At 36.2% G+C, this 27,322-nt stretch overlaps 2 protein-coding genes across 3 annotated transcripts in view; one reads left to right on the top strand and one right to left on the bottom strand.

The window, feature by feature from the left end:
* The window catches only part of NEIL3 (nei like DNA glycosylase 3), a 19,922-nt gene extending 10,234 nt beyond the window's left edge, over positions 1–9,688 (top strand). For both annotated transcript variants that reach the window (XM_075197424.1, XM_075197434.1), the window contains exons 3-10: positions 232–366; positions 1,440–1,653; positions 2,423–2,497; positions 2,594–2,760; positions 4,584–4,747; positions 5,755–6,136; positions 8,204–8,378; positions 9,371–9,688. In XM_075197424.1, the coding sequence (XP_075053525.1) occupies positions 232–366; positions 1,440–1,653; positions 2,423–2,497; positions 2,594–2,760; positions 4,584–4,747; positions 5,755–6,136; positions 8,204–8,378; positions 9,371–9,529 (1,471 nt within the window). In that variant the 3' untranslated portion in view covers positions 9,530–9,688. The remainder of the gene's footprint in view (positions 1–231; positions 367–1,439; positions 1,654–2,422; positions 2,498–2,593; positions 2,761–4,583; positions 4,748–5,754; positions 6,137–8,203; positions 8,379–9,370) is intronic.
* On the bottom strand, positions 9,250–27,322 carry AGA (aspartylglucosaminidase). The gene is made up of 9 exons (XM_075197446.1): positions 27,158–27,322; positions 24,970–25,123; positions 22,983–23,095; positions 19,073–19,185; positions 17,715–17,832; positions 17,532–17,607; positions 16,680–16,787; positions 15,502–15,635; positions 9,250–13,112 (listed from the first exon to the last, which is right to left on the bottom strand). The coding sequence occupies exons 1-9, from the start codon at positions 27,279–27,281 to the stop codon at positions 13,012–13,014; spliced, it is 1,041 nt and encodes a 346-aa protein (XP_075053547.1). The 5' UTR covers positions 27,282–27,322; the 3' UTR covers positions 9,250–13,011.

The following is a 27,322-nucleotide window of genomic DNA, read 5'->3' as shown; positions in this document are numbered from 1 at the left end:
TTCGATCTCTAAATTTAACATGGCAACAGTGCAAAAAAGACCACCAAATAAAAACTAAGGATAGATTTGATTTTTGATTATCCAGATAAGACCTTGTATTTTATTTTCAATCAAGCAAACAAGATAGATACAAACTGATGTATAGTCTTTGACCTGCTATGCTGTTTGTATTGTTTCCTAATTCTTTCAGGTGTAATCACACTTACACCATGTCCTATTGTTATCTCGTAGAGTCCATTTTGGAATGAATGGATCAATGCGCATTAATCCAGCAGAGAGGAAAGACAGAAGTGGAGCTCCAGCCGTTCTAGAAGTACAGCTCACCAAGGACTTGATTTGCTTCTATGACTCCACAGTCGATGTCAGGTAATTCTTTGCCCTCTATAACTATATCTAATGGCTCCACAGCTGCTCTGTGGGTTAGAGACTTGGACAAAAGTAGATACGTTGGTGACAATATTTTTCCCTGTGTGATGGTTATTGTTTTTTTTTTTTTTTTACTATAAATAGGATTTGTTCATGTAAATATTTTAGATTATATTATAATTACTAATAAACTAAGGTTGTGTATTATATAAATGTAACCTTGGCAGTAACCGTTGGATTTAATTAACATAATTGTATCTCTTCTTCTCTCTACCCTTGTTACATGTATATAATTCTCTGGAATCACAGGTCAGATTGAGCCCTGTACAACTAAACCTGTAAAAAGAATGCTCTCATTTCTCTAACAATGTCATTTTTGCAAATCATATTTCAGGTGCATTTCCAACTGAAGGGAAATGTTTTCCAAATATTCCAATTATACATTTATGCTACATTGTCAAAAGTATTTTTTTTTTTCTGCCATAATGGATATGGGCAAAATTAAAGTTCACACAATGGTGTTAGTCTGATTTTACTTCAGAACATTTTTATATTGAAGGATTTCTTCAGCTATAATTCTGTTTTCAAGGTGTTCTGCGTATGGGCTGGTAATACTAAAATACTGGGACAAACATCTCTTGTCTCCCACAGGTATATCCTGGTTTCCGACTGTTGTAGATGCTATGCGAGGGCTAACCTAGCAAGCTCCTCAATATATATTGTTATTGCTCTCTGAATGTGGCCTGAATATTGCAACAAATTTCAGGGTGCAAGACTTTTAGATAAATTCACTTTGTCATGGTAGAATCTCTCAATGTATGGTACAAAGCTTGAATACATTTAATGAGCCTCAATTTAGTAAAACTACCTATAATTTTCTATCAATTCGGAAATAAATTTGAGTGAAAATATATACAAATTCAGTAACAGCTAATTGCATTATCATATTTCTTATGGTTGAACTAAATGTATTTAATTTTGGCACCTATTGTATTTGAAACTACAGTGGGGCCACAGTAGGAAGTGACTGATTTGATCTGGTTTGTTTGTAAATGTATTTTCACTATCCCAAGGAATTCATCAGAGTGTCAGGAAAAAGTCAGATTATTTCAGGATTTGGATGTCTGCTCCTCGAAATTCAGTTTTTCTAGAGCAGAGTCGGAGGTCAAGAAGCAGGGATGTCGTATGCTTTGTGACGTGCTCCTAGATCAAGCAGTACTACCTGGCGTTGGCAATATTATTAAAAATGAAGCACTTTTTGACAGTGGCCTGCATCCTGCAGTTCAGGTACACTATGCTAATTTTATATGTTCATTCAGTCAACATAGAGATAAATTCAGAAGTTTAACTATTTACCATTGACCTTGTTAACATCTGGATTCCCTTGTAAATTAAACATACCTGGGAATATATTCACTAAACTGCAGGCTTGAAAAAAAAAATGGAGATGTTGCCTATAGCAACCAGATTCTAGGGGGTAAATGTATTAATGTCCGTATTCTTCAACTCCGGCGTCTTCGGCGATTAAATTTAAAGCAACGCTGCATTGTAAAGGGAAACTTCCCTTTACAATGCAGCGCCGCTTTAAATTTAAACGCCGAAGACGCTGAACACGCTTAAGTTGAAGAATCCGGACATTAATACATTTACCCCTAGGGGCTAGATATACTAAGCTGCGAGTTTGAAAAAGTGGGGATGTTGCCTATAGCAACCAATCAGATTTTAGCTGTCATTTTGTAGAAGGTACTAAATAAATGAAAGCTAGAATCTGATTGGTTGCTATAGGCAACATCCCCACTTTTTCAAACCTGCAGCTTAGTAAATCTAGCCCTAGGTGTCATTTTGCAGTATGTCCTAAATAAATTAACTAGAATCTGATATAGGCAACATCTACACTTTTTCAAACCCGCAGTTTAGAAAATATGCCCCCTGCACTTCATTCAATGAATGTTAACTTTTTTAGTTGTGATTCATTATATTGCAGTTATTTTTTAATCCATTCAATAATGATACAAAGATCAAGGTTTTCTTTTTAAACTATACTGTTGCTTTACAGGCTGGTCTTCTAACAGACAGAAATGTGAGCCATCTTGTAAAAATGACCCGTGACTTCACTCTTCTCTTTTATAAGGTAAACAACCTAAAGTGTAAGTTGCTGAAAACATACTTAACCAAAATAATTTATTTTAAAACAAAATCTGGATACAAAAATATCTTTGTCTTACAGTGTCGAAAGACTGGCTCGGGCCTCTACAAACACTACAAAGTGTACAAAAAACCGAACTGTGGACAGTGTGGTACAAAGATCACAGTATGTCGGCTGGGAGAACACAATAGAATGACCTACTTTTGCTCAAAGTGCCAAAAGGATAAACCTCAGCAGGTTGACGCAAGGTATAAAAAAGATTTTGAGAGCCATTTGGCTAAGGCTTATACTTGCTGAAAGTTGCAATTAAATGTTAAACTCACTGCGTATACATTCTGTTTAAATCCAATTTTTCACTTTAAAGTAACCAGACACCTTTTTTTAAATGCATTTTGTGAAAATGTATAATAATTGGAATATTTGCACCTATGATATGGAAAGAAAATATTTCTTTCCCATAATGTGGTATTTTTGAATAACAATTCCAATTTTAAATGACCTTTTTTAGTTTTATTTGCTCATTCAGAACATTTATCCACTACCCCGTTAGTTAGAAGTCATCATTAAGGATATTTTAGATATTTGGCTTTCTACATAGCTTCCCCCAATCTAGTTGAAGGTATGCATGAGTAATTTTTTCAGCACCATGAAGATACACATTGCTGTACATAATTGAAAAACACTGAGCGTAGACAAGTGAGAATGTAAAATAATTTTTGCAGCAGAGACAAAAGGAAATGAGTTAACCTGTCATGGAGAGATTACACTCAAATAAATGCACTTGCTTTCACCACTGCATGCCTGAGCTAAAAGTACTCATAGGACGGAATGACCCAGACTGGCACTTCATCCTGACGCCTTCTCATCGATATTTCGTCAATCGGGACTAGTGATCACTTACTCAGTCCTGAATGAGCCCATACAGTTGAAAGAGCATGTGGAAGCACTGTGAGATTGAATGGGATGTTGAACAGGTGGGGTCTCTGCAACAGGCTGCAGTTGGCATGTGGGGACTCTGCCCAAACAGGTGCTGGTAATTTTGAAGTGTCTCTACATAGATGGCGGGCAGTTTTATATGTTGTTTTGTTGAGTAATTTGTGCAAATGATGGTTTGTTATTGGGTATATATGGCTTGCAGAATTCTCTGCAGTATATGGTTTGCAATTGGAGTTATTTCTCTGCATTATTCTATTTTCTGCATAACAGAATGGCAGGAGGTTTTTGATTTATGGTGTGCAAGGGCCTCATGATCTTTATTCCTGATTACACCAGTACTTTTCTTGATTTGATGCTTTAGTTCCAATAATAAATAGGTAGTTTAACTACCATACATAGATGACTACCTTAAGTAGATCCTATGCAACAAAAGTCTAGACCTTGATGCTACTTACTTTCTACCGTTCTCACTGCATTTTTGTAAATGAATGATGAAACTTGTAAGTAAGTTTAGTCTTCAAAGAGTCAATAAACCTAAAACTTAAGCCACATTACACATCTGTAGGCCACTGTCTGAATCAGATCTGATATAGGACAAAAAGATTCTACGGCACAGTACTGTATGCTTGTGATGACCTCGGCTTTGTCCATATGTATGAATCCACCAGTCTGGAACAAGTAAGGAACTCCCCACCCCCCTCCCCCATTCAAAGCCAGCCACACTCAATTTCTGGCTTGCTTCACTTGCCAAATTAGGTTGTTCTATTTGCTTTCGATGAAGGTTAGAGTAATTCTCATACAGGACAGATTTACTGAATTTCGGGTACATTATTTAGCTCCATGTTACAGTGTCTTATAGATGGCTTGTGTGTGTCCAAAAATAGCTTTACTTATTGTTTAGTGTAAGTATCCCAAAATGCACTTGTGATTAAAGATCAAATGCTAAAACCTTGGTAGTAATTGGATGTATAGATATGAAAATATATTTGTATTAATCAACTGAACAAAAAATATTTTAAAGCTTTATCTGATAAAAAAAAGAAATATTTTTGTGGCTACATAAAATTGCTTTATACACATATAAACATGATCAACTCATACACCATTTTGTTTGCATTTGTCCTTTTTTATTAAGTGAACTCCAAAAAAGAAATAGTATTATTGGATGGGCATGTAGACAAGAGGCTCAAGACCATGTGAGCAAGAGTGATGAAGAACACTGGGCATGTGATGTCTGCACTCTCATTAATAAACCTTCAGACAAGAAGTGTGATGCATGTTTCACCCCTCGACCAGAAGGTATGATACAACATTAGTATTATGTGTATCAGTTTCCCTACTTTCTGGCTCTTCAAGTTATTGCAGGGGTAGGCAACTTTACACACTCCACTTATTGCTGAACTACTACTCTCTGTATTTACAATGATTCTTTTGGTTCCTACTACATTCTCATCAGTGGATAAAAGTTTCCAGCTCTGACATTTTCCAATAACTTAGTTATTCCTTTCTGAAATCTCAATGTATATAGTGCCATCACATTTGCAGTTGTATTGGACATTTGATATAAATGTAATTTCATTATGTCTTTTAGAGATATAATATAAATGTACTTGTCAGGATTTTAATGACTTTTAGGTTTGTAGCTGAGGAAATCAGAGTTTAAGCCATATTTTCTACATTTACTTTCATAAGGATCAGTAAATTTTTGTTGAAATCTTGTGTGTTGGCTGTGTCATGGTTGAGGATGGATGGGACGAGGGCAGCATAGTTTAGCAGGACCAGCCTTTCTACCAGGATATGAACAGGAGCATATTTGGATTAGGTTTGGGCCAAAGAGTGGCAGGGTACATTTTGTAAACTGATAGACTTCAAAGTCTTTTATAAGGGGGGAAAAAAAGTCTAGAGCAGTGCTCAAGCCCCCTAACAGCCCAGCTTTTCCTGACATCCATACTTGAGCACAGGTAGTTCAATAAAAATGGCACTAATAAAAAGTTGCCTGTACTGAAGCACCGCTATCCTTAAAACCTAAACTGTTTAGGGGATATTGTTTGAGGACTGGTGTTAGGAAACAAGTTTTTAGAGTGTGGATTATATAATCAATAATAACCCACTATAAGAGGCCAATTAAAGAGGAGTTTTGATAAATCAGTGGTGATTTATGGGATTGCCAAAGGATGAGAGATACAGAAAACTTGTATTGGAGAATGTGAGGGATACAGGTGATAAGGGACAAGTTTAATATATGCAAATATATAATATACAGTCGTCTTATGATATATTCTCCCCCCCCTCCTTTCTCATCCAAGCTTTAACAAAGTCAGCTAATGAAAACTATGCCACTGACCTGGTTAAATATCCATGTAATAATTTTGGAAAACCACTGTCTGAAGTCAAGATAAATAGGAAAACGGCTTTCGGACACACAACTTTGGTACTGAGTGATTTCAGTACAACAAGTGATACAAATAAAGAGCAACAAAATAAGTGTGTCTCAACTGCAGCGATCCCCATCGGTAACAATTACAGCAACATGCACAGTGTATCCAATAAACGGAGGAGCAGTGAAAATGAACACTGGACAGATACTTTAAATGCTGTGAACAGCACTTGTTCATTTATTCATCAGCAGAAGAAACAGAAGACTGAACATACAACACCAAATAGAAGTGGTGTTAGCTTCCCCATAAGGTAATTAATTCCTCTACTGTATATAATACATTTTAAAGTGCACCTGTCTCCAATACACAATGGAGGCAGATATTTTGTGTTCTGAACCAATATCGATAAGAATGAATCCTATAACCTGACCATTAGTCCTTAGTGCCATAATAGATTGTAAATGGATCTGTTGTATATAGTCAACTGGGGTATTTATAAAAAAAAAAAAAAAATACTAAAAATTTTTAAAAAAACTCCACTTTAAATATTTCATGTTGAAACATTGTGTATGACAAAACTCAGCTGTTCCTTATTAAATAAGAACTAGATAATACATTATAGCAATAATGTCCTTTAAACATCTTCAATATATGAGTAAGGTTGTATGAAATATTGGTGCATTATCTCAAAGGTTACTCTAGGGGTAACTTGCCTATGGGTAGCTTTTGCACTAACCACTAACTGTGTGTCACCCTTTATGCATGTGAGAACACATTTACAACATTTGTAGACGCACACAAGTTTCATCTTGGGTGATCTGTAGAAATATCTGGTAGCTGCATTTTTTGAGCCTAATGCAAAGTTAAACCTTAAGTCCCATAATTAAAGCAAAAAGGAAACTTAAACCCGTCATTTGCTAGCAAGTGTAGTATTTTTCATATTGCACACAAGCTGTAGTTTTCCATTGCAATGAACACCTTTTTGTTTTAAGAGGTTTGAAAACATCCAGGTAACTACAATTCTAACACTAAATATACTTAAAGCTCGAGCTAATAATCTCACTTTTCCAACAATTACATTCCAATTGTCTTAGCACCCAAATGTACTTTATCACTGAGATGAAGGGGGTCTTGCGTTTGGATGTGTTACTGTAGAGAAGGGGACAACTTTTAAGCTAAAGATTTTCATTCAGTTGATTAAAATATTGTCATCTGTCTGTTCCTCCCCACTCTGATCCTTGTATTCTCTGCACCACATCTCACTCGGTGGCATTAGGACACTGACTGTATAATTGCCTTGCAAAATACCACTTTGTTTTTCCTGTGACAATCACAGAAAATGACTTTCGGATTATTCCTTCAGTGCAAATAACTTCTCATACAGGTATTATTTATTCATGCCATTGCTATGAACCTCAACTACATATTTAAACAGTGTGTGAGAAAAATAAATGAATTATACTTGCACATTACAGACTGGATAGACCTTACAGCAATGTTGATAATCAAACCCCATAACTGTTCACGTATTTAACATTTAAAAAAATATAAATTCCAAAGCTGAACTTAAATTTCACTGAGATTTTATTTCTCGTTAGTTGACACACAAAGCAGGATTGCAGCATTCCAGTTCTGCAGCACCATTCTGTGGAATGGCATTTCATTAAGTTTAGTCTATGAATACAGCTGGAATTACAATTGACAATTCATTCTGCTATAGGAAGGTAGGACCAGGAACATGAAAGGCAAATTCTGGCAGTGAAATGTGTAAAGTTTCACTGTCAAATGTGTAATTATTTGAATATTTCACAGAACATTTATGAAAATGTTGCTCTTCTCTTCTACTAACCTCTGTTTAAAAGCAGTACATGACTTGGATGTATGTTTATGCATTTATTGAATATGTAGTGTACAATCCTTTTGATTACCATGGTAGTTTAATTGAGTTTCAATGTGACGAGATTGTTTACTTGCTGGACTTGAAAATCTAATTTTAAAATGGTACTTTACTAAAATGTATGCCACCTAGCTCTTCCGGCTAGCATTCATAACAATCATGATAATTTGTAAAGAGTACACCATCGCAAAATCCAGCCACTCATTTGGACTAGTACTTAACATGCTCTAATTGTCAGCTATGTCTGTGCATTGAAAAATTAAAAATGCCCAAGCCAGGAATAGCTACAAATTGTACTTCCCGATAATTAACTCCCTTCCCCAAAACAAACTATGCACAATGTTTCCTTTTCAGTAGCCTTTGGCAGTATCACCCTAAAATAAATTAAAGCAAAAATAGTTCTACATTTAACTACAAATAAAGGTGTCTGAACATATGATTCAGAAGTAGTATGCGTAATTATATGACTTGCTTTTACAGTTCACCTCAGGTTAACACGACCGGGCCCAGTTCTGCACTGACTCCAAGCAGCCCCCTCTGCAGTAAGCATAATCGCCCCTGTGTTCTTCACGTTGTGAAGAAGGATGGAGAGAACAAAGGGAGAATATTTTATAGCTGTTCTCTGCCCAGGGAAACGCATTGTGAATTTTTTGAAGTAAGTAAACTTTTCTGTTTCCTCACTCAACTCAAGTTGTTTCTATATATAAAAGACAACATTCAGTGATACATGTAGCCTCATTAAAACAATCAGCTTACTTAGAGAGATATACAAAACTACACATATCATGCAAGTCAGTCACTTCAAACAGGATAGATATCTAGGTAGTGCCATTTACAATATGTACCTTGTCCAGCAATGCTGTGTTACTATTTGAGCATGTCGGAAGCAGGACAATTGCAAAATGCTTACACAAATTGGCAAAAACCAACTGCAAATATTTATAGATAGGTTACTCTGCAGATTCCATTAGATAAAAAGATAAGGAGATTCAATATATATATATATATATATATATATATATATATATATATATATATATATATATATATATATATATATATATATATGTATGTATCCTGTAACATTATCAAATATATATCTATTTTTAAGCTGAACCAATAATGTGGTGTAATGTTACTGGTGGCTAGTAATTGAAAGGCTGTGTTCACAAATATTTAAATCTTCCATAGTATATACACAAGACAATTTTAAACTTCAGTATGGTTTGTAATATTATATACCAGATTTCTAGCAAACAGCAATATGTTTCCTGTAATTAGCCATACAGGCTCTGAATGGTTGTATGTTCACACATATAGCTATGTAAAATATCTTGATTTAGGTAATAACCTGGAGATTTTATGTACAGCTAACATTTCAAGCATTATTTATGTTGATAGTCACTTTTATAGAAGAACTTCTAGCAACATTATAATATATGTTTGAATGTTGCTAGTAGCTCTTTCATAGAAGGTAACTTATTTAGATTTGGTTATTTACTTAAACATATAAACAGCACACTCAAAGATCCATTGTTTTATTTGATTACTAGGTTAAGTAGCAACTGCAGTCAATATTGTCACATTTAATTACATACATAGTTGTGTGTATCAGAAAGGACATCATTTACAATCATCTCTTCACAGTGGGCAGATCTACATTTTCCACTATGTAATCATGGAAAGCGGTGCATTATGAGAACAGTTTTGAAGATCGGTCCAAATAATGGTAAAAACTTTTATGTCTGCCCATTCGGCAAAGGTAAACAATGTGGCTTCTTTGAGTGGGCTAAACCATCAGCTTAACACTCGTATGTGTTTATATGCCAGTCATTGCTGCTGCTTTGTGTACATAGATATACAATTCATGTACTACCGCTGTCTTAATCTCATTTTCTCATGTGAGTGATTTTAAAATTGATCCTAAAATAAAAAAAATTCAAAAAGCTTTTTTTTTAACCTGATAAAATTACATTTTAAAATGGAAAACTTTGTATGCAGTGTTTCTTTCATTTGATAGAAAGTGTAAAATTGCAGGGTTGTGTAATGTATACAGGAAACATGACTGCCTCATTGATGTGAACTCTCAGCAATACCAGGGCCATATGCAAGTTTTCGATTTTATAAACGAACATTCTATTTCTGATTTTAAAGGTGGAAATGTAGTAATGTTAGTAGAAACTGCAAAATTAATGTAAATACTGCCCTCTATGATTGTGAGGATTTACTTTATCATCCACTTTTGTACAAATCCTGCAATTAATTGTAGCCACTGTTACCTGGAGCTGGCCCATGGTGCTTATATGCAGGCAATCAGTGCAGTTTACAACATGACACCATCCACTCCTGTACAAGAGCACATTCTATTGTACTCTAGCAAGTATAGAAATACTTGCCTATTGTTGGGCTATGAGTGAGCTGGCTTCACGCTTCTGACATTTACAAACTAAATATTAGTTTCTTTCTGCAGGATATACAAGTTGTATTACTCACAGCCTTCAAGTGGTTTCTTTTACAAACTGCTAATGATCACATAGGACCGGTCTATAGCAAGACTATATGAATGTTTCAAGTGGCTATTGTGCCTAGAGACCGATGGCAGATTGATGTCAGAGAGATTCAAGTATTGAGGTTGATTTCATGACTGCAGTGTTCAGAAGCTCATGTAGCAACATACAGAATTCTTCAGTTAGATTGTGGTCAATAAAGTATTGTTTTGCAGATGAGTTATGTAATGCTACATATCTAGTTTTGAACATAAGCCCTCTTTAAAATCTATTTTGTGGATATACATGTACAATCAGGTAAATCTAATCAAGATAATGTGTTATATTGGCATTCAGCAAAAAAATAAGCAAATATATGAAAAAGTAAGTACACTCTTACTGCTTACACATCAATAAAGAAGGTAACTTCAGCCAATACTATTAACCAACTGCATAACATTATTTGATTGTCAGGAAGGGGTACCATCTTCAAAGGCAGAATATTTGGCAGTTTGTTGTTGGGGCACTCAGCTTTGTGTTGGCATCATGCCAATTTAGATAATAAAACTACATTGCAAAGAAGCCATTATTGCAGCTGTGTTGAGTTATACCACTGTTGTCAGACAATTTGAAGCCTATCATTTTACAGTGTGAAACAGATAACATAGAAGACACTTATTTCTATAGTGCCACTGATTACACGTTTCTTTAAGTCAGACAATATGGGGAGATATAGTATAGTACATTAAGTGCAAGGCAGAATTGACAAATAGGAGATGAGGTACCAGCTCCAGCGTGCTAACAATCATACAGAAGAGAAGATAGATTTCATGAAGAGTTTCATCAAGTATTTTAAAGTGAAGATGCACTAACAAGTCTGAATTAAAATGGCAGTGCACTCTTATTGTTATGGTAGGCACCTGAAGCAGTCAGCTGAAGTACAGCTATAACCAGAATACAATGGCTGATCAAGCTATAGTAAGGACAGTACAGGAACTTAAAAAGGGAAATTAACTGCTAGCATTTGGGAGAGGTATTTTTTTTTTTTTAAGTTGAAGGTTAAAAAGATTTCTTGTGACCAGAATGAACATTCAGGTTTTGTTTATCAGACTCCTGCCGTCTATACTACAGTTGCCAATCGTCCTATAAGTGGTCTTCCCACCAAATCCCCCCAACTATCAGAATGCTCCAAGAAAACACAAAGCTACATTAAGGGTTTTACAGCTTTCATGGAATGGTAGCCTGGAGCAAGCCCCTTTTCTACCCAAAAAAAACCCCCAAAAACATTGCAGTAAGGTAAAGTTTGCTGATTGAAACATGTACATTACATTCTTGAAGAAATGGTGGTTACACACTGAAACATTAAGCTAAAGAGTGGCCAAATCAATGCTGTTGACTTGTTATTCATTCTTCTTACAAAACACAAATCTGAACTGACCCAATTACATTATACAGATATAAAAGATATGCCTTCATATTCCTGCATTAGTTCCCAATTTTGAACAATTTCAAGGTACAGGACACCTTTCTGCTTTAGCAGCTCTCACTTCTCTATATACACACACTACCCTTTAGAGAAGGTGAGCGCAGTGTGCACATCTATGTATTACAAAACACCATTGCCTGACATGCCCTCTGTTTTCCTTTCATTAATTAACTAATATTTCAAATACATACAAATAGATCAGAAGTAAAGGGAATAAATATGGACCTTTTTATATCTTTCTAAAGTCTCAAATCACACATTTTTCCATAAACCAATTGTTAATCAATGACAGTTCTTGTATGATAAAACATTTTGATAAATTGGTAGTATACCTGTGAAAAATACCTGTATTCCACAAGCGAGTATACCTAAAAATAGGAATTAACATACTGCTCTGTGCAATCTAGCTTACTAAATCTAAAGGAAGTAGAAAATAGCATCTGTAGCTATCTACTGGTTGTGTTTACAGATTAGCAGACATTCATTAAAAAAAAAAAAAAAGTCAAGCTATCTTTTGCAATTCAAGTATGATTATGTTTGAAATCAAGCCACATAATACAATACGTTAATAATGAGATTTCAAGCATTAATGTTGGTCTAAATTTATACAATGAGATACTCTGTATGTATACACACACACACACACACACACACACACCATATGTGTAATAGTGTTAGTTAGACAACACAATATTGTTTCAAGTATGGTCTGATACTTGTTAACCATAGGCGCCAATTGTAAAGGACTGCTGAAGAGCAATGCTATTCACCCATCATTTGAAGAAAGGTTTAAGCCATATGCTTAATACTATAGCTACCATTCCCTTTCCCTAAAAGGAAGTCCCCTATTTAATTTATTATAAAAATACATGGAGACATTGTGCAGCAGAGATACAAAATCCTGGTGCACACCATAACCAGCAATGGCTGTGACACTACAGAGATTCATGACTCCCAGCACCACCTCCCCAGCTAGCACAAAGTACAGACATTAAGGTGCACCCATATAATAAACAAGTACCTATTTTTTTCATTTAAGGATTTCTTCAGTGTTCTACAATAGGTTTACAGACTGGTAGGAATATATTTCATGGAGTTGATATGTCTATTTCAAACACCCAACATGTTTCAGAAACTTGCATATATTTTGTGTAGGTTATTTAGCATAAAAAAAAAAAAAAAGTTAGCATTTTAGATTTAAAGAGCTAATTCTCAATTGCTTTGTTTAAGAGTTCCTGAAAATAAAAATTGTGACCTAATGAGTTTAACAATATTAGGTACCTTTTACCCTGTTTTAAACACTTCAATATTTTAAACTATAGGCAATCTACAATCTCATCTTGTGGCTGTGAAAGTCCAGGCTTGAAAACAGTGTAGTGAAATTGAGAGAATCCTGGAGCCTTACTGCAGGCAGCACCTACAAGACATAGAAAACAATGTGTTAATATACTTGGTTTCAATTATAAACCCTTTTAAAAATACTGACAAAACTACATCTCCAAAACATTTTATGCTTGTGGAAAAATGTATTTACCAAAGTATGTTTTCAATTGTAAATTGAATGCCCTTTTGATTTATGCAATGACCTTACAGCATGTAGCACATTTAATAACATTAAAATGCAACTTAAAACTAGTCATGTAACTTAAAAAAAACAAAAAAAACCCTGCAGCATCTTAATGATTAAAGAGTAACAACCTTCTCCAAGTCTAATCTCACATACACAAATCTGTGGGAAGTAAAAGATCAAAGTATGAAATAAGCAGTCTAAGATAATAAGTCGTATTGATCGGTAAATTGTACTCACTGCTAAACTAAACCATACTAATGAGACATCCTGCACAATGAATGATCTCTGATTTCTTTGAAGTCTGAGGCCTTTCTATATAGTTATGCAAAACAAAGCTAGATTTAAACGCCATGCGCCATCATTGTAGTGAGCAATTTGTAATAGGGATTTCTAAAGATTTGCAAAAGGAATGTGTCATACATAACTCTTTGCCTGGGACTTGAAACCAACTTAAACATCTCTATCTTGTGGCGTTCATGTTCTGGTCATGTAAATAAAACATGTAAGTTATAGTTTTTTACATATGGCAAAGGTCATTATAATTATTTCTAGAAGTAGGAGAACCCTGCGAAAGAGAAAATAATGGTGGTCATAGGTTAGGGAAATGTTTAAAAAACAACTGCACATTAAACATGTAACGAGTATGCCCACTGTATTGATCAAAATTTAACAAGCCTCACACCCCTCCCTACCTTTTACACACACACACACACACACACACACACACACACACACACAGGTATGGGGGCGAGGGTAATTTTAATATAGTTTCTCTTTTTTCTTCATAGTGTGTGTTTATTTTTTTTATATACTTATTTTACACACAAGTGCACTATAGGTCACTGCATGCCAGGGTATGCAGGCGCTTCTAGTGCCTGCATGCTCTGGCTACCATGGGTATGCAGGCACTTATTGTACAAGCAGCAGGATACCCAAACAGTTTAAGCATGCTGGGGGTTTCTGGGACCAGTCGTGCACCAGTAAAAAACTAATGATCAAGTTTATTACACCATATAAACACCATATAAACACACATATATATGCCTTCTCACCAGCATGATGATTCACTTACTATTGCATTATCATTCTTTACGCACACACACATTTATGCCGAGTCGCACGGATCTGAGACCCAGGATATATAAACGATAAAAGTGTTTGTGTGAATGCAATTTGCAATTATTTTTCCCTTTACCTAATTTTTTACAGCTGTAATAAATCTTTCCTGCACACTAACACTATAACATCCAGTTACGTGGCTCTAATACTGCTTACAATGTTTTGTTTTTACTTCGCATTGTAAGATACACATGCATGTTAGAGTGTCAACGTGACAGTTCCCACAGATTTGTGTGGTGGATGCTAAGGTGAACTTAATTATAGAATAAACACCTGTAACATCATGCTAAACTCATCATGTGTACAGCCATAAAAAAAAAAAAAATTTTTAACTCTTGTACAATTAAATCAACAATCTTTTGTTAAATTGATGATATATTGAAACAGCACTTCGTTTAAAAGCAAAAGTTTTGTTGAACTGCGCAAGCTGTATAAAGAATGCTTTCAAATAATGAATCATTTATTAGCACAGTTTAGTCATTTTGCTGGCTGAATATACAGCCTATTAATTCACTAGAAATAAAGTTTCTCATGCCTCAGTGATGTTACTAACTAATATACAGCATTAGGGGCATAGTCAATTGTCCGGATTCCTCACCGCGTAAAAACTACTACTGTTATTACGGTAATAGTTAGCTGGATTTCAGCTTGCGTCTCAGGGAGCTGCGAGCTGCAATCCAGCGAGAAAAATAAAGTAATAACGTTTTTTCAGCTCACTATTACCGTAATAACTAATAGTGCGCGGAGCGCAAGATTTTCGCCGTTTCCACCGACAATTGAATATGCCCCTTAGAGTGTAGCTAAAAGCTGCTTCTTACACTGCGAATAGTAAAAACATATACTGCTTGGGAATGTTAACCAAGTATGTAATTTTCCGTAATAGTTTGGCTAATGCAGGAAATCTTCAAATTGAGTCTACAGAAGATACAGTATTTCTTAACGCACTATGATATAAAGATACAGCATGCAAAAAAAACAAAAAAAACTTGGCTGTACAGTATTGCTTACACACATTCATGTTTTACTGAATACTTATTCAATCTAAAAAAAAAAGTCATACAGAGTATATTGTCCTGAGAATATAGGATTTCAATATTACATGTGTAAATAAAATTACCATAGCTTCCTGTCTTGTTGGCACAGATGATAGCCCCAAAAAAGACTGGAACATGTTTCTGGATCCTAGCAATGGCTTTCTGACATGCGGCACTAGGGTCTGCTCCCATCCTCATGTTCTCCACAGCTTGATAACTGAAACAGCACAATTATTGATTTCATTCCCATTGCAGACATTCTGTACAATAAGCATTTTGCAATATATCCAGTGTGGTGTAACAAGCAACATGTTGTTAACATTTCTGTAACTGGCCTTAAGCAGAGAAAAACAAATCTAATGTACACAAGACAGTAGAGTTATTACTTCTCATAGCTTATCCCATACAATATTAGAATATGTAGAAGATTGGAAATGTACTCTTCCCATCATTAAACTGTTGGTAACACGTTCTAGTTCTGGTCGTAGAGGGGGCTTCCATGAGCCCAGTCTACATCTATACATCGCATTAGTATGTACATACAATTGAAATAATTTACAAACACAATGAAATTGACTTCTATATTTAATGTATTTTGCTGAAAGGTAAATTACATTTGGCCCTATTTCTGTTCCACATCTTGCCAAGTATTACTATGGACTTTACTTTCTGTTAGACCTTCTGAGACCAGCGTTGAAGCGTCCACGACCAGCACCACCTGCAGAACTTGCAGAGCAGCCATTAATGTGTTCGAGGAAAATTGGCACAGTTTTCATGGTTTCTGAGGCCATTTCATTTATTGAGGTCTTTCCATCCTTTTGCTGCAAGCCTCAATTCTGTTGCAAGTTGCTTACATCAGTGTTCTGAATACAGGTGACAGAGGGGATCCTTGGCTGTCAACAACATGCTTGCAACAGCAAGTTATAAAATGATTGATTTTGCTGTGCAGTACATACACAGCTTTTCAATTGATATCCATGTATTCATATCCAAAAATTCACCCCAAAATAAGGCACAGCCATTATTTTTCAAAACTGTGCCTATCCTTTAATGTTGCATGTATTGTGCCACTAACCAACTGCTCACTGTTCGGCAATAATTAATAATTTATTTTATGGCGGAGTTAATGTGCAAGTTCACCATATTGATCATTTGATAGATGCAGTCTGTTTGGCCCACTTTGTGTTCTCTTTGAAAGAATTGTAATCTCAACAACTTTAATAGCAATCTACTGGAATCCTAACAATTAATTCTAAGTTACCTCGGCAAGAATCGCATCATGGTATCACCATCACCTGTGGCTGCTGCTCCTCCCACCGAGCTGTCTGCATAGGATCCAGAACCAATTACTGGCGAGTCTCCCACACGTCTAGAATTAAATTTAGATTATATATTATTAAATTGTGCACCCACTTAACACAATGAGTACTACAGAGATTAACACTTGCATTAAAGAAGTGTTTCCCCTAATACTGTGTCACCTCTTCTGCTTAGTATTATGTTTTATGGTTCATTACCTATATCCAAACCACTTTTTGCATGTCTACAGACACATCAGCCTAGTATTGTGCACTTATCTAATCATTCCTGTTTGTACAGCAATATGCACTTCACATTGTGACAGCAGCACCTGAAGACTTGCATAAAGAGGTAGTTCTGGCTGCTTGAAAACAGGTGATGCCTGAATCCCCACAGAGACCCATACTATCATACTAAGCACAGGGCAGTACATGTACATAAGTGGAAACCTCCTTAATGCATATGTATATATTAATGTACCTCTTACTGGAATTAAAAAGAAAAAAAGAAGTTATCTGCTACCTCATGACATTTAACTCCCTGTTATATTAACAATATCTTCAAAATTTAATTACAGGGCATTCCCCATTCTCTTATAGTCAGTTTAATTGCAGATTAAAGCTTTAAGACAGTAATATCAATTGACAACTTTAGGTTTTACAGTGTTACACCATGAATGAACATATAAAGTATATCATATATTTTGGACAATACCTTTCATAGTAATGGAAACCTTGTTCTAGTGGAGATAAATTTAAGGAAAAAGATAGATCATGAAGAGAGTGCCATGTTATTACAGAGTGTACTCACTCACCCTGGGATTTTGTGGGATGCTCCATTTGTGGAGGTCCCTGTAGCTACATTTCCCTTTTTATCAATTGCAATCATGCCTAATAGAAAAAAAAAAAGAAGACATAGAAAATATGTATATATAGATATAACGTTAGTCAACATTTATGCCACAGTTAAAGCCAACAGGAATAGGAGACATGCTTACCAATGGTATCATGGCTGTGCAAATCTACTTTTTCCTGTGGAGAGGCTGTTTTTCCATTTTGTAGTCCTCCAAGAGGCTTATAAGGGCCACATGACTTTGCAGGATCTGGAATCACATTCTGTAAACCACATGTAACAGTGGTTGTGTGTTAAACACAAGTATAACCCCTTCTCTTTATATTTTTATTTATTTTTGCCAGGCCTGCCTGTGTAGTAGGAGCCACCCACCCACCCACCTATGGACAGGGCCCCAAGAAGTTGCTGTACCATGGGCCAAAATTTCTCTTGCTAATGTTTAACAAAACAATACTCAACCAAACCTTTTAATATGGAAAATACCTTGTGTCAGTACAAATATAAACAAATATATCAAAACACAGTTTATCAAACACAAAGAGCAACCACTTTGACAAGGGTCACAACACTTTGTTTTCTGCTCATTTGTTCACGTGTCCCTAGTTTTGACGTGGGAGAAACAGAACAAAATGTAGTCTATCAAATCTACAGTCTTCCCAGTGGAGCCTTTATTATTTCAGGAGATGAGTGTGTCAATCCTATGTGAGGCAGCCACCTGTTTATTTCAGTGAGGACATGTAGAAAACATTGTCAATGTAAATATGGGATTGGAATCAAGCAGGAATCCACAAACTAAGAATTTGTGTTGTTGGAAGACACTATTCCTTCCACTATCACTGTAGTCATGTAAGGCCCCTGTGAAACTGATGTGAGAAGGTTATGGTGTCAAACACACATTGGCTGAAACTGCCTTTTGGCCCAATACAAAGATCACTGTTCAGTTTTGCCAAGCACGAGTCTAGTCGCACTTAGACCTACCAGTCGTAAGATACCTGCATAAACAAAATGACATCAGAATAGCTATCCGATCATTATCGGGCATCATACTCCATTTGGGGCAACAAATGACTCAATACAGTGTCAATTAAAAGTAGTATACTTCTTAGTAGTGAGCTTAACATTTCACTCTCCTGCAAACTCAAATATTGCTCTGTACTATAAAATAATGTTTGAGATTTATATAATCTGAGTTACCATCTGGTTTTCTTGCCCATGTAGCTCTTCTACCGATTTCAGAACTTTTAATGGCAATTTATTCAGATACAGAAACCAATTTACCAAAGAACTTGACATAATGTAACAAAATCTAAAATAAACTGCTATTATGAAGACCCAAAGAATTACATGCGATGTTATAAAAAGATGTTAAAATCATGTGAGTAAATGAGGCAAAATATGTTTCCTTTCTTATGACACTAATAGGCATAATAGATTACTTATAAAATGTATAATACATTTATTTTGTCAGCAAATATAATCTATTACATCAGTAATGTTACTTACTTTACGAAAGTTTGGTTGACAGTGCTGATCCAGCCATTTTGTATAGATGGATAATGATCTGTTGGTGGTTAAGTCTTCACATACAAAGCCCATACTCTCAGCAAACAAGGATGCTAAAATTGATATATTTTATAAGTTAGTCTGATTTTAATTCTTATCGTGTTGCCTCAAACTGATCCTTTACAGATTACAATTAGTAAAGTTAAATTGAAACATTTAAAAACACAAGACAGAACTTAATTGAGCTATAAAAACTGGTCTTACAAACACAATTCAACATTTTTCAATTTCATATCTATTGGGCAAACTCCATTCTGTGGAGTGGATCCTACTCTACTATTCCTAGTATTATTGCAAATACCAGAGAATTTACAAGAACAGTCAGAATCAGCTCTTATATAATTGAAGCGGCCTTCCTTGTATTATTTCCGGAATACATTTGCACATGTCCTAGGAAACATTAAAGTGGTACTAAACCTGGAAAAAAAAAAGTGATGGGTTATGCACTAGGAAATAATATTCTACTTGCCTTCAATATCAGCTTCTTTACCCAGAAATTAATTCAGAAGTTGCTTATTGTGAGATGGCCTCATTATTATGAAAAGACATCCCAAATCCTAAACCCAAGACTTAAATTAATAAACTGCCTAGTAGGCAAACTATGTTACAAATGTTATGGCAACTAGTGCGGCATAAACTTGTAGAACAATAGTAGAAGAGGTCTACACAGAATAGGGACAGGCCAGAGATCTGCGGACTGGACAGAGCACTGGTGCAGACGTCAGGCACAAGCAGGGTCTGGGTCACAGGCAATGGTTCAGAGTCCAGGAACAGGCAGAAGTCATACACAGAGAAATCAGTCCAAGGTTCAACACCAAAATAGCACAGGAGCAGGCAGCAGTACTGAGAAAGAATGCTATAACCGGCAGGGACACTCAGTCATCGCTGCCTTAAATACTGCCAAGGGCCAATCAGAGCAAGGCACAAGCGATTCCAGGTTTTGCCTAATAGATTACTGACACATTGTCAAATGAGAAAGCAGAGTGCCCAGCTGCTAAACTAAACCTAATTAGTCCTGCACACGGCGGCAGGGAGATACAGGCGTCCTGGTTGTTGCCTAGGCAACCGGGTGTTGGATACTGGAAGTGACGTCCCGGTCGTCATAGCTATGGCCGGGACGCCAGAGACCAGGGGCAGTGAGTCGGCCACCGCGGCTCCTGACAACAAACAACCTTTATCTCCTTTACCAGATTAGATATAACAAATTGACAAGGAGAGTAAAAGTATTTGATTACCATTTTCTTTGCTTTCAAGATGCAATGATCTAGGACCATTTCATAAAACCAGAATTTATAGAACTGATAAGTCAGTAAAAAAAAAAAAATAGAAAATATAATCAGTGTTTGGTACAGGATCAAAAGCTTTTTTTTTTTTTTTTTATTAAAGCCGATACCAAGCAATGAATGACTAAGTCATAGGAACACAAAGGCCCTTCTTTCAAGAGCAAGGTTTACAAACCGGTCGATCCAATTAGCGGAGAGGTTCTGTAGTAGCATAATGCGTTGTGTTTCCGCATAATGTTTAGGAAATTTGCCCTAAAATTTTATAGGTGCAAGCAAAAAATTAGCAATTTTTTTCATTACCATAATTGCCATTTTTGTGCACATAAACAAGTTGTGCAAAGCTACTGCTGAACCTCACAGCTAATTGAAGCGCCCCAAATTGTCTTTGTGTTTAGTTTTCTTGAGTCTACTTTCAGGTTCATAGCAATACATTTAAATGATATTTTCCACCCTCATATTTTTATAAATGTATATCTCTATTACTAATTGTAAGATGGCTTTCAAAGAATTGTAATTCATTTTCCAGTCATGTGGTTAAAAGGGGAAAAAACGAAAAACAAACCATTGTCAGCTTTTCACAGCAGTTCGGATGAACAATTTTAAACAAAATATGATGAAATGGTCCAGTGTGGTGATCTTTCTACTGCCACCTCATTGTCCAGTTAAAACAGGGCTGTGATGTTGTTGATGTCCCTCTGCCGTGATCTTCTCATTAATGTGAATGGGAAGTACACATAAGCGCTGCATCAATAACACAACTCTTAGGGGAAATTCAATTAGCTGCGATGTTCTTCATATACTATGTTACAAATCTCAGCTCATTTTTATTTTTTATTTTTTTACACCTCTATGGGACGTGAAGAAAAATGAGCAGGGATTCTGGCGAACATCTCCAAAAACTGTCTCAGCAATGGTCGAGACACTTTGCGGGTAACGGATTCCCCCCCCTAGTTTGAAAAAGGCCTGTCTAAGTAGGAGAGAAGATCGTAAGGGTTAGACTGTTGGAGCCTTTGTGAGAACCCACCAGTCAGGGTAACACCAAAACGAAGGCAAATAGAACTTTGTAATTTATCTGACCTTAGTGAAATCTGCCCCAAAATAACGCTTTTAGGGGAAGTGTCAATTCTCTGCATTGTTCTTTAGTATGGTAATGGATGCACATTGTTATTGTTAATATCAAGGCGATGATCAGCAGCACCTCATGCGGAGCTGAATCTGACACATATACACGTGATGTCTCTCACATGTTGTTCACTGTGGTCCATTACAGTCAATAAGGAACAATGTCCTGAGAGCATCAAATTGTTCTAGCAGACTTATTTTTTATATCTATTTACATTTAAGAGAAGTAGCAAGCAGAAGGGAGACTATAGAATTTTCATTACCATGGAATGACTTGGTTGGTTGATTGTGTGTGTGTAAATATATATATATATATATATATATATATATATATATATATATATATATATAATTTTATACACACACTACCACCCACTTTCACAGAGATCAATAGGGCAGCTCCTATTCTGCAAATATTGCACAACTGACATTAAGTCAGTGAGTGTTGCCAATTTATGACCCAAGTAAATGTTTCTTGCATGTCATTTTAATATACTTTTTTTCCCCCTTTCATTCTGCTTTCAAGGGTATAACCACTCAAAATGTTTACCATGTTGAGAAAATCAAATAATGTAATCTTTATGCCCTCATTATTGTATGTTAAATATAAAATTTTAACACGGATATCCCATACGATGACTTTTGAAGAGAAGAGACTCTACATTAAATCCTGTATCATCAAGACACAGAAACAGCACTACCAGGACTGCTAAGTGGATTTAGTCTTCGAATTTATTATGTAGTATCAGATTGTTTTTAAGATACTGTGAACATTTACAAAAAATATTTGCAATATGGTTGAACAATGATTTAAGCATTAAACGGGGAGTTATACTTTGTTTCATGTTGTTTAAGTCTGTAGTTACAAGGATAGCAATAATCCTAACAGCTTTAACTGCCCTTGTTCTCTTACGTCCCACCACCAAGCTGGGCACACAATAGTAAAATGGTATTTCCACCTTCCTATGACTTTATATGTATTGGTATGTATATGCCTACCTTCAACGTATAGGTTTATTAGTTGAAGGTAGGCATATACATATATATTTTATACAAATATTTAGCTGTTTTGTTTACTTCTGTGCTTTGTAGATAGAGATATATATATAGATCACTGGACAGATTAAGTGTTTTTGTTGCCACTGGATACAACTGTTTCCAATGCAGAGTATTCTCACAAAAATACCAAGCCGGTTTACACGATGATAATACATGACTGAAAACAATACAACAGTGTACTTAGTAAAAGCTGTAGGAGTGCATGTTCATGTCAATAAAATAAAGTCTATTGATACTGAAGGTAGAAAAAAAAAAAACCACCCAAACACCTTTTCAAATCACTACACAACACTTAAATAAGATAACATCCCCAATTTGGCTACAGGAAGGAAGATTGAATAAAACAAAGCAAGATAAATTAATGAAAGTTATCAAGACCAACGTACCCGATTCTCCAACTAAAAATGTGTGCTTCGTGTGCTCCATAACAGCTCGGGCCACACCAATGGCATTTTTTATCCTTTTAAGATTAGCAACAGCACCAGCTTCCATTGAATTGCTGAAATATACATATTAAAGAATAAGTGTAATAACTAATTTCATTACAATTGTATTATTTTGATATAGTTTAATGGCTTATCTGAAACATGTCATTCCTTCAACATTATGATCTTCCAAAAACTTAAGGAAGTAGGAATATTAAGGAACATATCAATAAAGACTTTCATATTTTGAGTATTCATTGAGGCTTGGTACAGGCGTGCCACTTTATTCTAAGAGATATACCCTACACTACAAAGGGATTTTCCCACAAAATAGCATTTGACAACATAAAGAATCATCTTTCAAGCCAAACACAAGTGGAAATGCATGTATAAACTATTCTAAACAGGACCTCAAACAGATTCAACTTGGCGCGAGGAGGTGTCTGTGGAGACACCTCGCGCCGATGTTATGGATGGAATCTTCGCTAATTTTTCACGAGGAAAAATGAGCGGAAATTCTCTGTGCCACATCGTCAGCAATGGAATCTCCCCCATAGTGTTGACAATACGCTCCCATTCCAATGTTTTCAACTGCATTGGAACACTGAAATGGAATAAGAATTGTTAAAATAGTAATAAAAAAGCACAGCACAATGCAACAAAATATGTTTCATCTCATTTGGTATGAAGATTTTTAATTTCTCATCTGTTCACATGTGCTCAATGTGCATTACAAATGCATCTTTAACGTAGAATTTTATACCAATGTGTACATAGCCTAAGGCTGGGCACATACTACAGGAATTTTCTCCTGATGCGACATCATTAGCGATTTTACCAATGACTGAAAGTCCCAATCAGCATGCCCATTCATGTGTACACATTATACATTTTTTTTTTTTTTTTTTTTTTTACACGATTTACCTTCAGCTCTGTGGTCTTCATCTGTCACAACCATTGGCTGAAAAGATAATCAGTGTTCTCCCCAGCACCTATTTCCACCCAGCACTTGAAGCCCAGCAGAGTCCTATTATAATTGAATAAACTATTGTTCCTCCTATTAGAACAGGCACTATGTGAGCACTACAGCCAGCAGTGTGTGTTAGACCACTGACCACCAGTCTGACCAGTCCTGGCAGGTGTGGGAAATAACCTCCAGCATTTTTCAATATTATTGCAAAGAATAACGCTGCCCCGACTGGGCTACTTCTTAATACCACCCGGCTGGCAAACTTTTTTGGGGAGAACACCGATCATGACTCAACTCTATCCAAATCTGCCAACATTGCTGGCCATGAGTGCATACACACTTCAGAATTTGCCAGACATTGTTTCATCATTTATAGTGATTTTTAGCCCAGTTACAAAATCAAGGGACATGATTTGCTTTGGTACGAGAAAACATGATCATGGGACTGTACACACTAATGCAATATCGGACCTGATGGCCGTTTATTGTGTGATTGGCATGATAATCGGGTGAAAAACCTGTGATGTGTACCCAGCTTAAGGCTGTAGTATAAAGATAAGATCAGCATTACCTACAATGAAGTCATCTTATAAAGTAAATAAGCAGCTTTTGGTCTGCTCCCATTGATTGCAATATTGAACAATTAGCAACAACTTCCGAGCAGACCGTATATCAGTGCCATGGCAAAGTTTTAAACAGCACATTAGGAGCCAGTGCCTTTGAATTCCAAGGAGAACAGGAATCCAGACACTCTCACAATAAATTATGCGTTACTTACAACAATGGTCAGCTGGTTTTATTTGAAGGAACATGTTCCTTGCTGCTTATTGTCTGAGTAAAACAGGAAGAACAAACATGGTATACCTAGAGCATAATAAATCCGTTTGCCAATTTTTGTAATTTCTTTATGTTTATAAAGTGACAGGTAAACTAAAAAACATAATTCCTAAAATGTGCATAAATAGAAAAATAACTTACCCATCCATAATCATAGCATCCAATGTTGTTTCTCCACTTTCATCAGGGCTTCCTCCATACCCCACAGTGCCATCACACTGATCAATTTCACACTGTGCACAGCCTTTCTCAACTGCATCCAAAGCAGATCCACCCGCTGCCAAACGTTGCCAAGCTAAACATAAAATCATGTTTATATTAGGGGGAAAACTGATTGAAAGGCCTGTATTGCAAGAATAATATAACTAGATCTTTCTGGATCTCAGTGCAAAATGTGTAACTACTCGTACTGTTCTCTTTCAAATTCTGCATTTAAGAGACAGCAAATGGGACAACAGTGCACTACATAGGGTTTAACATTATTAAAAGAGTAATCCTAACAGAGGCAACTGTTATTCTCCTTAAAATAGTTGCCTTGCCTTTATTTTTGTAAAGTGTTATTCTATAATGGTGACAATAGACACATCACCCCTTGACATTATGTGAATTATAGTGATAACTCTTCCATCCTAAAACGTTTACAAAATCAAATAATTGAGGATTATGATCTGAAGAGTATAACAAAGATTTCTGAAAAAGGACTGATGTGAATGAGTTCTCTGTACAGCGCTGCGGAATCAGTGGCGCTATATAAATAAATGGTGATGATGATGGTAAAAGTGCTGTAATCTCCTGGAACCAAACATTTACTTTCATTTTCTAAACCATACTAGAAAAGTGGCACAGAAGTGATTTGGTTAGAACATATTTGTCTTCATAAATTTTATAATAATATCCACTGATACATTGTAACCAGTGAGAGATGGACACTACAGAGCATCTATAAACACTACATTTTGGTGCAAAACCACATTTTATAAGATTAAAGTAAAATGTCTGGTTGCTATTAGTTACATCACCTTTTTTCAAAAGCACAAGTATTACTAAATGTCCTCAATTGTCTACTAAACCCATATCAATGTCCCAAACAGATGAAAGAGTTCAGGAAAGTTTGCAGTGTTTCCAGTACATGTTAATGCATGAAGACAATAGTGTATATAGAACAGGGATGTCAAACTCGTGGCCCAAACCCCTATTTTTTTGCAACCCCCCAGAATTTTTTTTTTAAACAAAATAATATTTATTTTTTCAAAACTTGGCACCCTCCTCCCCTCACACTGAATGTCGGGCATGATATATCACACCCAACATTTTCAGTGAGGAGTACACAGAGAGAAACTACGACAGACAAGACAGAAGAGAAGAAATCAGAAGAAAGAAGGTAATAGAAAGGTAAGTGATGGGGAGCAAACGCAGCATAATGGAGGGCACAGTATGAAACGGGAGACAGGCGAAGGGGAGCAAAAGCAGCATGGTGGGCACAGTGTGAAACAGGAGAAAAAGCAGCATGGAGGGCACAGTGCGAAACGGGAGACATGAATGGGAGCAAAAGCAGCATGGAGGGCACAGTGCGAAACGGGAGCAAAAGCAGCATGGAGGGCACAGTGTGATGAAAGGGGGGGGTGACAAAATTGCATGAGACTTTTTCTGTTGGCCCACATAATCTTGGGGGGGGGGGGGGTAGATTAAATTCCCTGCATTCTTTAGAACAGCATGGGCCACACACTATTACTGTTACTAGGGTAATAGCTGCACATTAATTATCCGCAATGAAATTACCATAGTAACGGTAATACTGCGCAGCCCATGTTGGAACAGACTTTGATTATATGGCCCAATTCGGGTTTTGAGTTTGTCATGCCTTATATGGTGTAAAACTAAAATTATACACTAGTTAGTTACCCACTGGAGTTTCATTTTTTTTTTATTATAAAAAAAAGCCATAGTAAAGATAGAAAATTTGTGTAAATAAGTATAGAAGTAATTAGTTATCTGTTGTTGTACAATGCCTGATCTATTTACTGAACACTAGGGGCACTGTTGCATGCGTTACCTTGACACCTCATGTTAAATGCCAGTGGAGAACCACTATAAAATAATGCAATAAGTTACATCTATGGTTAGCCAGCACATTTTCGTCTACTTTATCACTAAGTAGCGTATATACCAATTTAATATTATTAGTTCATTCTTGTCCTGGATTAAAGCCAGCCAGTCACTATGGGCTGTTACTAGTTACTGTGATGATCACAGAGGTGATAAGCGCGCCCCCGCCTTCCCAGAGCCGGGCACAGGGTAGTAGACTATCGCGGGCCCGCGCTCTCTTCACCTGTTTGTGTCGCACTCCGGAATGGCCACGTGTTGATGACCAGAGGCAGTGAGGGCTGTGAGTACACCGCACACAGCTGAGCCGCCAGCACGTACAGCACCGGGGAGCCGCCGCCGCCCTCCATCTCTCCACACTGCCGGATATGGAAATGTCCACGTTACTGTG

Source organism: Mixophyes fleayi, chromosome 1 (genome assembly GCF_038048845.1).
Source record: "Mixophyes fleayi isolate aMixFle1 chromosome 1, aMixFle1.hap1, whole genome shotgun sequence".
In the NCBI taxonomy this organism is placed as follows: Eukaryota; Metazoa; Chordata; class Amphibia; order Anura; family Limnodynastidae; genus Mixophyes; species Mixophyes fleayi.
This window is presented reverse-complemented; position numbering and strand designations above follow the sequence as displayed.